Source organism: Syngnathus acus, chromosome 3, assembly GCF_901709675.1.
Source record: "Syngnathus acus chromosome 3, fSynAcu1.2, whole genome shotgun sequence".
Lineage (NCBI taxonomy): Eukaryota > Metazoa > Chordata > Actinopteri > Syngnathiformes > Syngnathidae > Syngnathus > Syngnathus acus.
In genome coordinates, this window is record NC_051089.1 from 14,561,500 (window position 1) to 14,577,933 (window position 16,434).

At 38.6% G+C, this 16,434-nt stretch overlaps 1 protein-coding gene across 1 annotated transcript in view; it reads right to left on the reverse strand.

The window, feature by feature from the left end:
- Positions 1-5,537: 5,537 nt before the first annotated feature.
- map2k5 (mitogen-activated protein kinase kinase 5) overlaps positions 5,538-16,434 on the reverse strand; it is a 34,311-nt gene continuing 23,414 nt past the window's right edge. The window contains exons 18-22 of the mRNA XM_037246861.1: positions 16,302-16,328; positions 16,017-16,049; positions 13,567-13,628; positions 13,245-13,290; positions 5,538-7,151 (exon numbers count right to left, since the gene is read on the reverse strand). Coding sequence (XP_037102756.1) covers positions 7,023-7,151; positions 13,245-13,290; positions 13,567-13,628; positions 16,017-16,049; positions 16,302-16,328 — 297 coding nt within the window. The 3' untranslated portion in view covers positions 5,538-7,022. The remainder of the gene's footprint in view (positions 7,152-13,244; positions 13,291-13,566; positions 13,629-16,016; positions 16,050-16,301; positions 16,329-16,434) is intronic.

The window sequence follows — 16,434 nt, forward strand, 5'->3', positions numbered from 1 at the left end:
AGTCTGTTTTTCATGAATATTATTTAGAGGCGTATTATGAGGCTGATGTTCCATTAAATTCAACCAGTCATTTACACCAAAGTAGCAAGTGAAAATCGGAGTATTTTAACCCCAAAATTGCCCATTCCTACATCCGGCAAGCACATTGATGGCCACAAGAGTCTCATAAAGTGTCATTTTAGATTGGACTACAGCCAGTGTTTTCACAGAGGAAACAGACTGAGCTAGCTGCTCCACAGTGCACCGCGACAGACAATTGGCTCAGCTCATTTATCAAGTTACAACACCATCTGCTTGGCTTCCACGGTCACGCAAATCAATGTGAGGCCTCAGCAATGAAGGGAAATGTGGCAGAAAGAGGGAGGGCTAAGAGATGACGTTTAAAAAATGTTTTCATATCTATGACTATTAGCCCAGGGAGGGAGGGGGGGGGGGGTATGCGAGACAGTGTAAATATTGTGGATATACCTGCAGCAGGTGCACAGAGTCAAGAGATGATATTTACCTAATGATGGCAAAGAAAAGCTGAAGCTAATCTGGTTGCATTTCATTTGCAAAATGTAGTGCATAACAATAATAATCCCGATATAATAATATTAATAATAAGTCATATTAAAGAACATTAAAAGTAATTGTGTTGCAATCAACAGCAACTCATTTTTTAAGGTGTCATAATGGTTAAAGGCAGCCTTGAATTTGACAGGATGGCAGGTGAGAGACACAGTTACCAAAATGTTGTTTTGGGGCGGTGGTGGGTGGGGGGGGGGGCTCGAAAGGTAGCAGCTGCAGGCCTACACACACACGCACACACAAAGGACAGCCTGCAGGCCATGCAGCCTTGAGACAGTTGTGGTCTACAACATGGGGGAGGATAATTTGCAGGAATTGACAAGAGGGTGCACATGGCATACGTTTAGTTAACAAAACTTCCTGTTTGGCACCACACAGACAATTGGCTCCTCAGAATTACATGATGAAATATCAAGAAAAAAAGAAACACCAATTGATATACAAAGGTGGAGTCACTGTACTAATTTTAATTTATGAATCAATGAGCACAACTATACAGCCACAACATGGATTTATAAGTATTTTGATGGCTCCTGGCAGCAATTATGGGACATTTCTGAGTTGTTTGTGGTACTTGAAGACTGTGCGGTAGTGATACAGTTTGCTCTACTGACGCAAGATAAGCTGTGTCCTCATCCTCTCTACAATATTGATGCTAAACATGATCCTCGATCTCGTCTTTCACCATCAAGAGGCTTTCCTGCCGCCCCCAGCAATAATTACAATTTTACACTGTAATTATTCCTCTCCTCTTAATTATTTACACGGGCCAGCTCAGTGAAGCCGCTGTGGCTGCTTATTCCGCGAGAAACGTGAGCTGACGCGGACGACATTTAAGCAGTCGTTTTCGGCGAGCTCCTTAGTATTTCCGTTGGATACAAACGAGCAGGGCCTAGTAGACAGGCGGCCGATTGTTCAAACAAACCTGTAACGTGAAATATTCATGCGTGCATGCGTGGTTTAACGACGGAAGCATGCAGGCTGATAAGGGTTTACTTTACGCGGGGCGGATGAAGCGAGCGCATTTTACTCACCTCACCCGTTTGAGATTATTCCAGTAACTTTTTCTTTAAAGATGACTTCAAGAGCAATCTCATTAATCATTATTTATATAGGCTACAAGCAATAAAAATAAAATCATTATGCAAATTTGCATTGAATAACCTTTTATCATTTAATTGTGCAATGGCTTTCATAAAATTCTAAACACGTCAACATCAGCAGAAGTATTGTGTTTCTTTGTGATCAACGAGCCCCGGCTTCTCCAGGTACAACTTGGACATCTCCGTTATTTTTAGAGCCGATATCACATTGCAAGCGATTATTAAAGTCAATGGGACATTAGTGGGCGTGGTCATCCATAGTGTACTTCTACAAGTACGCATACCAGAGTAAAAAGATAAATCAGATGGGGCAGCTTTAATAAGAGTAGCAACTGGGCCAAACGTTTTATAATTAACAGTTGTATCAGCACTCTATAAAAGCGTGAGCCAATAAATTCCATTTTAGAGCGCAATCAATCCTCCTCTTGGACTAAAGGCCCTATTGATCCCTCCCTGCTCAGACTTTTTTTTTCCAGTGAAAAGAGCATTTCGATTGCACTTTTTTTTTTTTTTATTGGAGCAAAGATTCCGCCGAGAGCAACGCGATGGCTCGAAAATTAAACGGTGACATTTTAATTACAGGGCATTGATAAAGGGATGTGGCTAATGGCAGGACGCGGGACACCCACGCATTGTCGCGCCTGACGTGCTAATCAAGTCGGACTGACGCGCGGAAAGGAGGAAGGGGTGGAAAAGGTCACCGTCCCATTCAAAGGAGATCGCTGGGAATTTGGGAATATGAGCCAAATGAAGACGCATCTTCAAACAATGCGCGCTCAATATCACCAGATGAGATCGCGTGGCGCATCCACATTCTCATTGAGACATGTTTAGCACTATAGGTCACTTGAAGCAGACCCATAGATCATCTGTTGAGGGAAATTACGCGTGGCAGATGGAGTTGGCACATACACGCACCCGCAGCGCGCGCACGTTTGCAGCCTGCTTAAAATCACACCAGTGATTTATACTTCAGCCCCAAGACCACTTGTAGAGGCAAGCGCACTGTGCACCATTTGAGATTTCAAGTTGACTTGAACTTCATATTTACATACTGGACTATCAAGATCAGTGTTGATCTAATCTTGCATCTGCAACTCATAAATTAGATTAAACAGACAGATACAAAACTTCTCACAAACCAGCGGTATCGCACATATGGCTGTGGGCCACTAATGATCCACACGAGCATTTGATCCAGCCAATTGCAATTGAGAAAAAAAAAGTTCAGGAACGGTTTTGAAAATACATTGATTAGTCTTGGTACTTAAAAATGTTGCTGGCATTGGGCCAAAACTATGTACCTCCAAAATCATTTGTTCAACCATCATCATTGCATCGGCAAAGAGAGCAAACCATTTTCAACACTTTAGAATGGTCAATAATTGAAAAAAAGAGAAGAACCCCCCCCCCCCCCCCAAAGATGTGGACTCTCCAATTGAAAGTCCATGGATTATTTCTTTGTAGTAATAATAATCTTGGCAATACATTTTCAATTTAAAGGAGCCTTTTCATTTGTTGTTTGGATGGGTGAAGTTTGGAAAGACAAGACAAATAGTCTCATAACATTAATTTAACGATCATGAGCTTCAGTGGTGTGTAGATTTGGTAAATCTTTCATGGGACATACATTTTATTGCATTGCAGCAAAGAAATAACACCCATACACAAACATCATTATGTTTTGTGCTACATTTTTAATCAGAGAATTTGGAGATAGTAACATGAAGGGTAGACACATCAAAACAAGCAATTTGTCCTTCTCCATGCTGAGGAACTTGATTAAAAGCCTGTAATACAAGTCAATGAGCAATGAGTGACTCCATGCGGCTGGTGCACGTGTCAGGGTCTTCGAGAACCGCCACGGAGCACGCAGCTGTATAATAACTTGGTTACGGAACAAAGAAGATTCACGCATGTATTCAGACATCTACTTGAATAAATAAACTGTCCAAGGTCAGTGGTGACAAGGCAGCGTTTTGCTTGCAGAAAGTAAAACAAAGATGGCATTTGAAAGTCCACATGGAAACCAAAATAAGACAACAATGACATCTGTTAATTGAATGTTATAGCAGTGACAAAACGAATTGGTGAACTTGACATCCTCGAAAAAAGAGAAAATAGATATTTGGAAGGTATTTCTAAGAAAAACAGTGAGCACAGACATGAATCAATTGTCTCCTATAATTAAGCTTCGAAAAGGTCATAGTGTTAAAGCTACATCAGAATAAATGCTTAATTCAAGCCTTTCATTTAGAGCTTACAAAAGGCATCGCCAGCCACCTTCAAAAGTGTCGGCAGAGTAAGGCCAGTTTCGTTATTTTTGCTGGATATTTAGAAGATGAATATGAGACATTTCGGCTTGTATTTCCAGCTATCCAAATACGGATGATATACACAGTAAAAAAAGTTTTAGAATGGCAAGGTCAATCTCTTCGTTATGTATGGATGTACTGTATACTGAAGACATTTTGGGTTTTAGATCATAAGATGAATGAGACCAAAGTTTAGAAGGCCAGCCTTTATTTTATGGTATTTACATCTAGATGTGTTGAACAGAGCACATTTGGTTTGAATCCACCCACTCAAATTAATGGAACACTCATCAAATTAAAGTGAATAACTATTTATTATTTAGTAATGACAATAATGCATTGGATTTATATATCTTTTCTATAGAAGTGAAGAGTCAAAAGTGCTCACAGTAGAGGATATAATAGAATAACTCCCCCCCCCACATCTGGACTCATCTAATCTATGACATTTGTGGTTTAAGCACCTCTTCCCAGGTTAATGAAAACAATTACCTACCAAAAAGGCTGCTTCTAACTAAAGGTTGACTCAGATTAATTACAAAATGCAAATTAAAGGTGAATTTCAGCCTGCAAGGTGCATACAGGTTTGGGTGACTATGGCGCGACATGCAAATATCATCTGGGGAATGAAGCTATGAGGTCGCAACCCTGAACGCATTAAACAACTTTTAACATCACTTTAAAAAAAAAAAAAAAAATAGGAACCCTTCTCTCTACCATTTACAATCCAGAGCACATTTTATTTCTTTCATATATTTTTGAGGTAAATACAAAATGCTTCATGATAATGCTCACCAGCTCCTAAGGACTCATTGGCTGCCGGTACAACAAACAAGGTCCTTTCACATTGGTGACTCTGTGGAAGAAGCACACAAGACACAACCCCACTATCCCATTGACATCCATAAATCTTCAAATTAAGAATACATTTTTTTGTCTATATTTTTTTAAGTATAATTTGCCCCACTTTACATACTTTCATAATTTTTCGTTGTTGTATGTAATTACGATGTATGAAGATTTTTGGTGAGAATGTGTTTAAATTGAATTATTCGCTTCACCGCAAACGTTTTACCTCTGCTGCATTTATGCGACAATTTTAAGTCATGAAATGCAAATAACAGTTCCAGTCAAAGTGTAATTCTCTCTTAAAAGAGGGCTGAATTAGATTTTTGATTGGCAAATGCTAAACATTACACAGTCATTTATGAATTGTAGACAGATCAATATCAAACTACTGACTGATTTTTTAAACAATTAAGAACACTATGAAAATTTTGCTGTGACAGCACAGATCTGGCATAGCATCATCTTTTTAGGGGATGACATAAAAAATACCAAGACGTTGACAAATTTCAGACATTGTTTCAACTGTGCAAGACAAGAAATTCAGTAGACTTCAGTCAGAACCCAAACTCATAACAAAATCTATGTGCTACTGTTCCACATTTCTTACCTTGTCTTCAGGGCAGTGAAGGCATCTTGAAGCATATAGACATTGTCAGATATCACATTTGTTTTTTCAAATTGTGTTTTTTTAATTTTTTTTATGGAAAATCCATATCACTGTTCTCAAAGGGAAGTACCAGTATAGTACACTTCCTCCATGAACATTATGTACGATCACATTACAACTTTATTTTTAGACAGTGGATGCCACACCACAGAACAAAGCAGTGTCTTGAATGTAACAATGTTTGGTTTATAAGACGGGGAATGTTTTGTTTTTCCACTGCATGCATGTGTGCACCAAAAGCAAAAAAAAAATACAGAGATTGGTCTTTCTTTTGAGAATAGCATTTCTGTCGTGGGCTTTGCACATTTTAGGAAAATAAGATGGCCAAACCGAATTAAAGCCTGTGTTTTTACAATGGCGTACATCATTCTTAAAACATGCCTGGTGAATGATCAACCACTCTGAAAATGAGGAATTGAGACACCATCCGTTCCCAACATGGCGATGTGCACTAAAAGAATCCATTTGGCAAATACAAGACACAAAAATGGGAACACCGGATATTGACCAAACTTTACAATATTGCTCCCTTTCCCCATCAAGACCTCAATGTGGGATCTCCGGAGATACACTTCTAGTGGCTCAACGATTGTCAGAACAAAAAGCTATTTATTGATTGTCAAGTACGTATGTGGACATATTCATGGCAAAGGGTGTTTTGATTTGTGCTACAATCATAAATTCATATTGAGTAGTTTACCATCAGTTAATCTGATTAAGATAAGTAGGTTCAATACTTAAGGTGCAATAATTCTTTACTGGGAGGAGTCAAATTTCCGACTTGTCTAGAGCTGAAATAGTTTAGCACACCCTGATTCTTGTCATTATCAACGAATTGGGACACCAGTGGCTGATCTTCTCCTCAAGCCGTTATAAATGGATATATTTTGCCAGGAAAGATTACCATTGTGGAGAACCACTATGGCTGCTAAAGCGATAAATGATACCACTGGGAAGAGGAGCATACACATGGTAAACGGGTAGTCCTGTATAGTGCTTTTTGACCTTTTGGTACTCAAAGCGCTTCACGCTGCTTTCTCATTCATCTACTGATGACATGCCATCAGGAGCAACTGGGGGTTCAGTGTCTTGCTCAAGGACACTTGGACATGGTCACAGTGGCTGGGGATTGAACCTCCAACCTCCGGGTTGGGAGACGACCACTCAACCACTGAGCCGTGACCCCCCCCTACCACAGGCAGACACCTTAGCAGGGTGCCAGAACCACCATCACTCGCACAATATTGCAATCTTAAACGTTGAGGTCGTACAAGCACTAATCACCTTTTCAACTTCGTTCATCTGGTTGGACAGCAGAAGACGATCGGCACCAGAGGGTTCTTCATAATGAATGCAAAGCTTAAGAGTGTGTCCAAAGAAAGTGAGCTCCTGTCACTGCACAAAAGTGATGGCTCAAACGTTTCGTGATTGACAACCTTCACCGATGACTCATTTGCAGGTGGACATACAGTACATGACCTTGAAGCGGTGCAGCGGTCAAGGCATTGGCTCAGAATATCATGGTCCATCAAGGCGTAAGTTACGACCTTGAACCTGCTGCGTTCGTCTTGCTTCCAAACAGCGACAAACCCACATGGACACGACCTCGGCATTTCCGTCATTGTATTGTACAATGAAGGAATGATCCTAAAACAGGATGAAGCAAAAGAGATGAATGAATAGGATGGCTGTATACTGCAACTAGACTTATCAGTTACAGTGCATTCAGAAAGTATTCAGCTGATTTCATTAGAACACAGCTAATTATTCAATCCACAGATATATATACACATCTATCCATTTTTTTTTTTTTTTTTCTACAATATTTTTGCTCAAACTCTGGTGGCAGTTATTTCTCCCCATAAATAAATTACTTACAATACTTCTTCCTGGTGGTGACAGAATAATACATTGATGCTTAAATGAACAGGAGGAACAATAAAAAATACCGTTTTTTTCTTTCCGATGTTGTTTCACTCCCAATGTGCAATATCTTTTATGATCATTTTTACTATTAACAGCTTGTAAGTGCACATAATAATAAAAATAAGCCTCAATAAATCAAAGTGGAAGATGACAAGATGCTGTTAAATATTTAAGACCAACAGATTACACTTTATTATCATAATGTCTTGTCAGGACGTTTGTGATTATTGGCTTTATTGATCTGCTTGACAGGCGGTGAAATAGTTTAGTAACAGCACATAATTGGAAAATGTCTATATCTTTGGTACATCTTCACATGCTGCAACAGTGTTGACCTCCACAATTGCAAAAGTTCAAACACAGATGTGGTATGTGATGTCTCAATGACAACAATCACCACTCTCATCTGAAAGACTACACAGTTCTTGTTAAGGGTGGTCAGAGGTCAAAAGTTAACAAAGGATGAGTTTGTAAATGACAGCAAGTGAATCGAAGCCGCCCATTAATTTTGCATGGGCGCTCTGGTTGTACAATTAGAAAAAACAACCCTGTGGCTGGTCAGTTTAAACACACACTAACAAAAAAAAATCATAAAAGCTGAAACATTATCTCTTTAGTCTGGCTTTGGCACAATTGGCCTTGGCTGAGATCCATATTAAATGTCTCAATACAACTGTTGGGAAATGTGTTTTATATCTCTCGTTTTAGATGTCAAAGTGTGGATCTATGAAACGCTCCACTGCTATACCAGCGTTTGCGATCAAATATCGAGATACTTTATGCGGGTATAATGTCAAAATCAAAATGTTGGTATCGCGACAACGCTGGAAGAGCCGCAGACAGGTACTCTTTAGATCAGCATAGGTTGTTTTGCACATATGATAGTTGAGATGGGAGGAAATTACTCTGAAGTGTCACATTAATTACCACATCAAAACAAAAATAATCATTTACAAGCACCGTACGGCAATACAAATAACCCAAACACTGGGGAAATTCTACTTAACTATTTAAATAATTAAGGTCTTAAAAGAGGTGTGTTAAATCGATATAATGCTATTTTATAAAGCAGTATGATTAATATGCTACTGAAATTTTAAAATAACTGAGGCAAGTATAACAAAAGACTCATCTTTGCCTCATTGGAATAGATTTGAAAGATAACTCAACACAGATGAGGGTGATGAAACTGAGGGATAGAAATTCCCTTGCACTCATTCTGTAGATCTCCGGTTAAAAGGAATAGAACTTGGGCAATGATTTTTACAATTCCAACAGTAATCTCCCTAAAGTGCAAAGAGAAAAGCAGTAATGACTGTTTTTGTATCAGTTGGTTTGCAAGCAAGGAAATGAGACACACTTTCTAGTGCTACTGAATAAGAAGCTATGTCAAAATATTTGGTAGTGTACGTTATACATATACAGATTCAGAAGTGTTTTCATGCAAATATTTACTGTAATCACACCATAACTTTGCCTGTTAATAGAGATTACGGTGTCTTCCCACTAACGTGCAAAATCAAGTTTCATCTGAGTTGTATATAACTAAAAGAAAACCGTTGGCTTTAGACAACTATGGAGAAAAGTTGACTGGCGATGGGACTCGAATGACGCTCCAATGGCGTGACCAACTATGCATGAGTGCCACAGTGCAGCACACCAGTATGTGTGAAGGGGATATTTGTCAACAAAACCCCATGGGTCAAACGTGAAAGCATTTTGGAGTAAAGGTGCTGACAGGAAAGTTCAGGGTGGAAGAAAACATCCGACAACACACATGAGGAACCCAAATTAGGTGCAATGATATGCTGACCTCAGATGCAACCGGCAGGCAAGTAATATGGCATTACACTATGTACTAAATATTTAGTCGTTTAAACATTACATGATTAACTTAAAGTGTACCTCCAGAGATCCCCACATTGAGAGGCTGATTATACGCCACATAAAAAAAAGAAAAGATTACCATCCATATCCAAGCAAGCTGGCATATCACTCAATAGCAAGTGGTGTGATATCACTCCCTTTCTCCATCAAGACCTCAATGTGGGATCTCCGGAGGTACATTTTAAATAGACTGCTACGTATGTGAGGAATAGTTTCATAACATGTTTTACGCAGACAGATAACTACGGCAAAATTAGAGTTCAGTTGATTTAAAAAATACAGTTGAGAAAAGGAGATATATTGGACTGTACTGTATTTTATGTCTGCATATATGTGTTAATTTGGAGACAGAGCGACATGGGAGGGATTCTTTTGTGGAAACTAGAGGGGCTCATCTGGTGTCTCTGAGGTTGAATGTGTCTGCACGCCTTTGAATAGAGAAGCAGAATAGGGGGGCTGCATTGACAAGGGTGCTAAAAGGCTGTGTGAAGGCTACTGGCAAGGGAATTAGGGATGATGAGGCTGAGCGGGGGGATGACATGTCAATCAAATCCCAATCAAATAATGTAACTGTGTTGAATGCTTGCACTTGGTTTTTTTGGCCTTCATGGACACAAAAATGCACATAGACAAAATATTCAGACCACTGAAGTCTGATAAATGTGAAATAAGGTAATTTTAAAATGTGGATTTTTTTAAGCAAAAGAGGCAGGGGGAAATATGGAAGTCCTGAAGTGAAAACACAACAAATAATTACCTTAACAAAAAAGAACAAATGAAAATAACTAAACAACACAACTAACAGCTAAATGCAGTAACATAAAACACTTCCAGTAGGTTAATTATATAGGTTAGTAGGTTCATTTTTATATAGTTTTTTTATTTCTAAATTTTTGTTTAATTATTTGTTTTGTTTTTTATTTGCTGTTTTGTTTTCTTGTATTGTTTAGGTATTTTGTGATTTTCATTTGCTGTTTTGTTTAGTTTTTGTTATTTTCATTTCCTGTTGCATTTTGATTTTAGATGTTCTGTGTAATTATTTGTTGCTCTGTTTATTTTTGTTTTAATTATTTGTCACATATGTTTCGCACTTTTGGACCAACATAGGATAGTCTGTTTAGGAGCAAAAGCAAGAAATGTCATACAGGATAGGTGATCATTAAATCCTACCAGCTAAGCTCCTGGAGTGAGGCCAGTGGAAAGTCTCCTCAACTGAGCAACGTCATTAACTTATGACGACAGTATAGTGTGTCCACAATAAAAAATGCATTAGTATAAGGAGAGAAAAACACTCACTTTCATCGTAGATGGCTCACTACAAAAGCTTAAGACTTGTACAAATACTAGGTAGAATTAGTTATCTTTCAAACCAGAAAAAATGACGACTGCTTCAATTTGATCGAGTTGACCTAATTCAGCGCTTTAAACCTATGGTCAAGAAAAAGACAATATTTTCACTGTCCAACTTCAGTCTATAAGTTACAAGTTCACGAGGAACACAAAAGCAGTCTCTTTTCAGAGCAAAACTGCAAAACCTGGTCCTCATAGAGTTGAAATGCTATTATTCCTACAAGCATGTTGATTAGCTCAGCATATCTACCTGTGTTATTATTTGGTACATTTGCCTTCCAGTAGAAAGGAGTAGCTAAGATAAAAACTAAAGGCAAACGGCAGCACAAGCAAAACAGGTCGATGCCGTTTGGCACATTAACATACAGATAGAATAGGTAAAAGAGTTTTAATGGACTCAGGAGGCTGGCGGAATGGGGAAGCAGAGTAAGAAGTGTGCAAGAAAGGGGGAATGAGGCAGAAGAGAGAGGAAGACAGAGATAATCAGCAGGCTGGCATTACAAAGGCAGGCATCCATGACCTTACATCTCTTGGCTCATAGCGGGGAGAATGAAAGAACATGCCTCAAGGAAGACAAAAATACAGGTAAGGGGAAAAGTAGATGATATAGAGACAGCTGACAGGGCAAAAGCCAACAACAAAAGAATTAGGTACGTTTCTAAATATGCAAGGTGTTTATTCATGATGCTGTCCATCTATCCATTTACTTCCACTTATCAGAAGACAGGACAAGCGGGCAGTAGCTTTAGCAGAGAAGAACAGACTTCTCTTTCCACATTCACTTTGTGCAGATCTTCCAGGGCGATCCCTGAGGCATTCCCAGGCTTGCCAGGAGACATTGCCTCTCCAGCGTGTCTTGGGTTGTCCCAGGGGCCTGCTACCAGCTCACCAGGGAGGCGTCTAAGACTCATCCTAAAAGGATGCCCGAGCCACTTCATCGAGCTCCTCTCAAGGCGGAGGAGCAGAGTAAATTCAGAGCTTTACCTTTTGGCTCAACACAACCTGATTCAACTTGTTTTGGATGAAGTGATGTCGATAGAGGTATTATTTGTTCAAATGATGAGCAAGCTGCCACAAAAACTAGTACATCCAAAACCTAACATCTGCCTAAGAAGAGCTGCTAAGAACACCCTCTTTGTCATGAGACATTCACTTCCGATGAGTGCTAGACCATGGTTTCCATTTAGCCCTCCATGGTGTCAGACTGCAAACTTGCTATCTGTTAGCAGCTCCACATTTACACCCTTCGATGCTCTGTTCTCACAACGTAAAACTTCACCCCAAAACTCTCTGAGGACCTAACTGTCGCTTGTCCTTGGCCTTAAAACAGAGAGGAAAATGTCTCTCCGCTTTAAAAGGTGCTCAGTACAAATAACAGTCTTGCGGCGCAGAGAACGCCATGCACAGAAGTGTCATACATTAGAGACTAGGCTGTGAAACAACTTTGGGAAGCAAGGGGAAAGATGAATACATGCCAAAGATAATATGATGTATTGAATGATTTTTGGGATATAAATAAATTTAATCACATCTGCACTTATATCAATTAAGAAAAACTATTTGTTTCATATAATAACATGTATTTTAAACATATTCCATCTATTTTTAGGGCACTCATCATCTGCGCGTGCAGGGATGACAATTGTGTTGTTTCAGCCAGCAAAACCGCTACTGCGGTTCTGACATCACTTTGTCTGAATATTGAATGAAGCATCATGTAAGTATGAACAATACTTTGGGGTAGCATCTTCCGCAAATAAGCATTTACAGTGCACTGCTAGAGGAGCAACTTTGCCCATTAAACTACAATGTACACAAAAATTGACGTTTTTATTATTTTAAATAGGCAAAAAAACAAAAACAATTATCAATATTTTCAGCCATATCACCCAGCCTTATTACTTTAATAATCATTATGTTTAAAAACGTGTTGCTTCAATTTTTATATTTACCACTTCATTTGACTTTTTCATGGTTGCGTTGATTACTTATGAAACAATAAGTGTTAAAATGAAACATCCCAAATTCAGCCTTTTTATTTCAGTGCTATATAATACAGAAAAAAATAAAAATTTTCAACATATATTGATATTGACCAATAAGAAATACCAGTACTTGCACTTGTATATATTGTGATATACTTTTTGGTTATATCGCCTAGCCCCTATGAAGCATAATCCTCAAATACGAACAGGCACAGACGCTTGTATGCTAAAAATGGTCACAATAGATTTGATTAACTCTTGAACAGTACTTAGCTGGAATCAACAAAGTGCCAATTTAAAGAATTACTGCTGAAGTGCACCTTCAACCAGTCTCAAGGTTTTCCACAGATCTTTGTGGCTTTTTTTCATTACATGAAAGTTCATTCACGTTATTTTTACTCATTAGTAGAATTTTAAATGTGCTTGACCGTGAACTCTGCAACTTTACAAAAAGTACAACTGTAGACAAAAGCTACGCAGATAAAACTTCATTTAATTGCAATGCGCAAGAATATGATGACACTGTATACACAGATTCTGAATGTGATTATTTCGAAGGTTACAACTGCTTGAACAAATTGGTTTTACTTACCATTAAGTTATTGGGGGCAGGTCTCTCTTTGGGTTGTCGTCTCATACTGAAAGAGCAGAGAGTCAAAATGTACTCAATAGAAGATATGCACTGTATTGTTTTTGCTAAAATCCATAAAAAAGTCCATTCAGTCAGTTGCAAGGCTAAGTTGATACGGCAATAGTTATTTATTTAGATAAAACAAATTAATACGTATCCTCAAAGACAAAATAAGTCCCTCAGGGCAACGTTGTGTGGACAGTGAAAATATTTATGAGATTGTGAAGTAGAGGTGAATACATTCAGATGACAACAATGACATCTTGTTAAAAACTAGACTTACCACTGAGTAACGAAGTGAACAAAAATCTCGCTGAACTGTCCTGCAGGAAGAACTGGAGGATCCTTTGAAGATATAAAGGTATACATGTGAAGATTGGGGGTGGTGTGTTCATTTTTATTTATCGGTGGATGGATGGATGGTTTGTAACAAACCAATCAACATCAAAATCGCTAAAGAATTCCATGAGTTTTAATGATCGGAGCCAAAAACAAACACTAGGTCTCGGGGTTTCTTTGACATTTATTTTCTGTTTTCTTCTTTGCTTTGTTCTACTTTGTCTTCTTTGCAGCAGCATATGAATACGGTTTCATTGTTTAATACATTTTCAAATAATAGAAAGTCTGCCGTTTTAAAATGTTTTTGGCAATGTATGGTGTGGATAAAGAGCTTTATAGGTCTTCTGCAATTACTAATCGTTGCAAATTTTACGTAACTTCTGGGAAATAGGTTTTGTGTCACATTCGTAGGTTATGAACTGTGTCATGTTCGCCAGCACTCCTTAACAGGCCCTTTATCTGGGCACCTCACAACATGTGTGTAATAAGGAAGGAGATCCCGGAATTTTTCATATTTAACTGAACAAATACATTGGTTCCATCTCATCCCACTGCACTTTGCAGTGCTGAACCCATAGTAATATTGTTATCGTATCGCTATCGAGATGTCCAGCAAGAATAATGAGATAAGAAAATGTGGTCATATCACACCGCTCTCGAGTACACTCTTTTAAAGTGAGTGTACCAAATCAATATCAATATAAAAGAAATACATTTTGCTGTTAAAGTCCACCTATTTACTGGCACATGTACCTTTTGCGCTATCCAAAAAACATGCATTTATGCATGTATTCATGTTTCCAGCTGAGAGGAAGACTGCTGTAGCTTTGATGTGGCAATAGGCTAAAGCACAAAAGACAAGCAGGCTGATGAAAGTGGCTCTTCTATGTGAATTATTCCTCTGGTTGTCAACCTGGTTCCACGATGTGAACAAGGGTACAAGGCTACGAGTAAATATACATGTCATTGCCATGAAGCAATTATGAGGCAAAATTAGATCAGTAATTACAGTCTTGAAAATAAAGTGGAGATGCTTGCTTTTACCCAAACAGAAAAGCGGCACATTAATGAGAGCGGACAGTGGGCAGATGGTAGGACCAACTACAGAGAAGCCCTGCTTCAAGGTATCAACTGAAAACAGTTAACAAATCACCATAACATGAAGGAGAGAACAATTTCTTTGAATGAGTTGTTTCATATTACATTAACAGGCAGGATTTTTATGCCTTAGAGTTAGTGTTGGGGTTATGTGTAACAAAAGTTAGAGGAATGTATTAAGGGTATATAATGAGTTACTGAAGGCTCGAAATTGCGACCATTATGTTTGGATTTTCATCGGCTGCTGTAGGACCGTCACAAATGACTCTTTTTGTAATAATTATCCTACCGCTTATTCCATTGATTGCCTTTTGGTTTTCTTTTGTTCAGACAAATTATGAAGGTCTTACCTTAAGTTGCCACAGAAACTGTCGGAAAAGGGTTTTAAGGTAAGACCTACATAATTTGTCTGTACAAAAGAAAACCAAATGGCTATTAGTACTGGAGACATAATGAACACAATCCAAACTATTCCATTGATTAATCTGGGAATACCCATCGCCCCTCCAAATAAGTACAACATAGTATGGATTCTACATAGGTCACAGAATGTGGTCTAACTAGGGATAGCTTAGTATATTACATCTGCTAATCAGTAAAAAACAAACTTTTATCCTACTGTCATGCAGTGGTGGACAGACGAATATTGTTGCAGCGACAATCGTTGGTTCTGAATACCCGCCAAAGTATTAAAATATAATAATAATTAATAAGCCAAACATTTAGTTTCGACAAATTTTGTGGTTGATGGAATCGAGTAGGTCGACTTTCTTCCCCCCAGCACGAGTGTGCTTGTAGAAATTTCAACTGGTCGCGCAGCCATGTTTTAATGCTCCTACTTGTACATACAGCAAAGGCGTTCCAACTCTGTGTCCATCTTGTCAGACTACACACACAAGGTGGAATGCGCATCAGGTTAAATCCTTCCTACATCAACCAAATAAATAAATATCCAAGTCTGGATTTGTCCTTTGCCACTTGGACGGCCAGCAAACCTAACTAGCACTATTTGCTTGTGCAAGGGTTTCTGTTTCAAAATATTTTTTGATCTACTTTGGTGCAACTTTAGAATGCAAACCAGCGGTGTTGTGCATAACACTTAACGAACGAAGGGTCCGCCATACAGTACAAATGTATATATATTGTATAGCCTAAGGCGGTTGCTTTGGGTGAAAGGCTGAGCGAGCGGGGAGATAAGCTGCCCGAGTGGTTTGCTTCATTAGGAAACAAAATATAAGCTTTCTGGTCCATTAGGACTGACTTTAGATGCAAAAGCACGGAAAGACGACAACTCACCTCATCAACAATGCATTGCAGTAACTGAAGAGGCTGAAAGAGGAGATGAATTTCACGTTAGTTGATAGGGATTTTCAGGGCAATACGGAAAGCCGTGTTGTGATTCGTCTTTGCAAATAAATCAAATGCAGGGAAGTCAGACAAAGCCACCCTTAGCTCCTATATTATATATTTTTTCTTGAAAATACCAGCATTTTGAGCCTGAACAAATATTTTAATGTAACTCCTGTGAAATGTGAGAACATGAGACCAGACTAAGAGTTTGCAAAGTAAAATAGAAGTTACCATTAGTGATCCTTGGTTTTTCTGGATCTGTAACACAAACAAGAGATACGGCAATATGTAATTAGCATATCATAATCAAGACGATCCACTTGGACACATTATGATCACTAGGAGAAAATTATTGCTTTCCTGG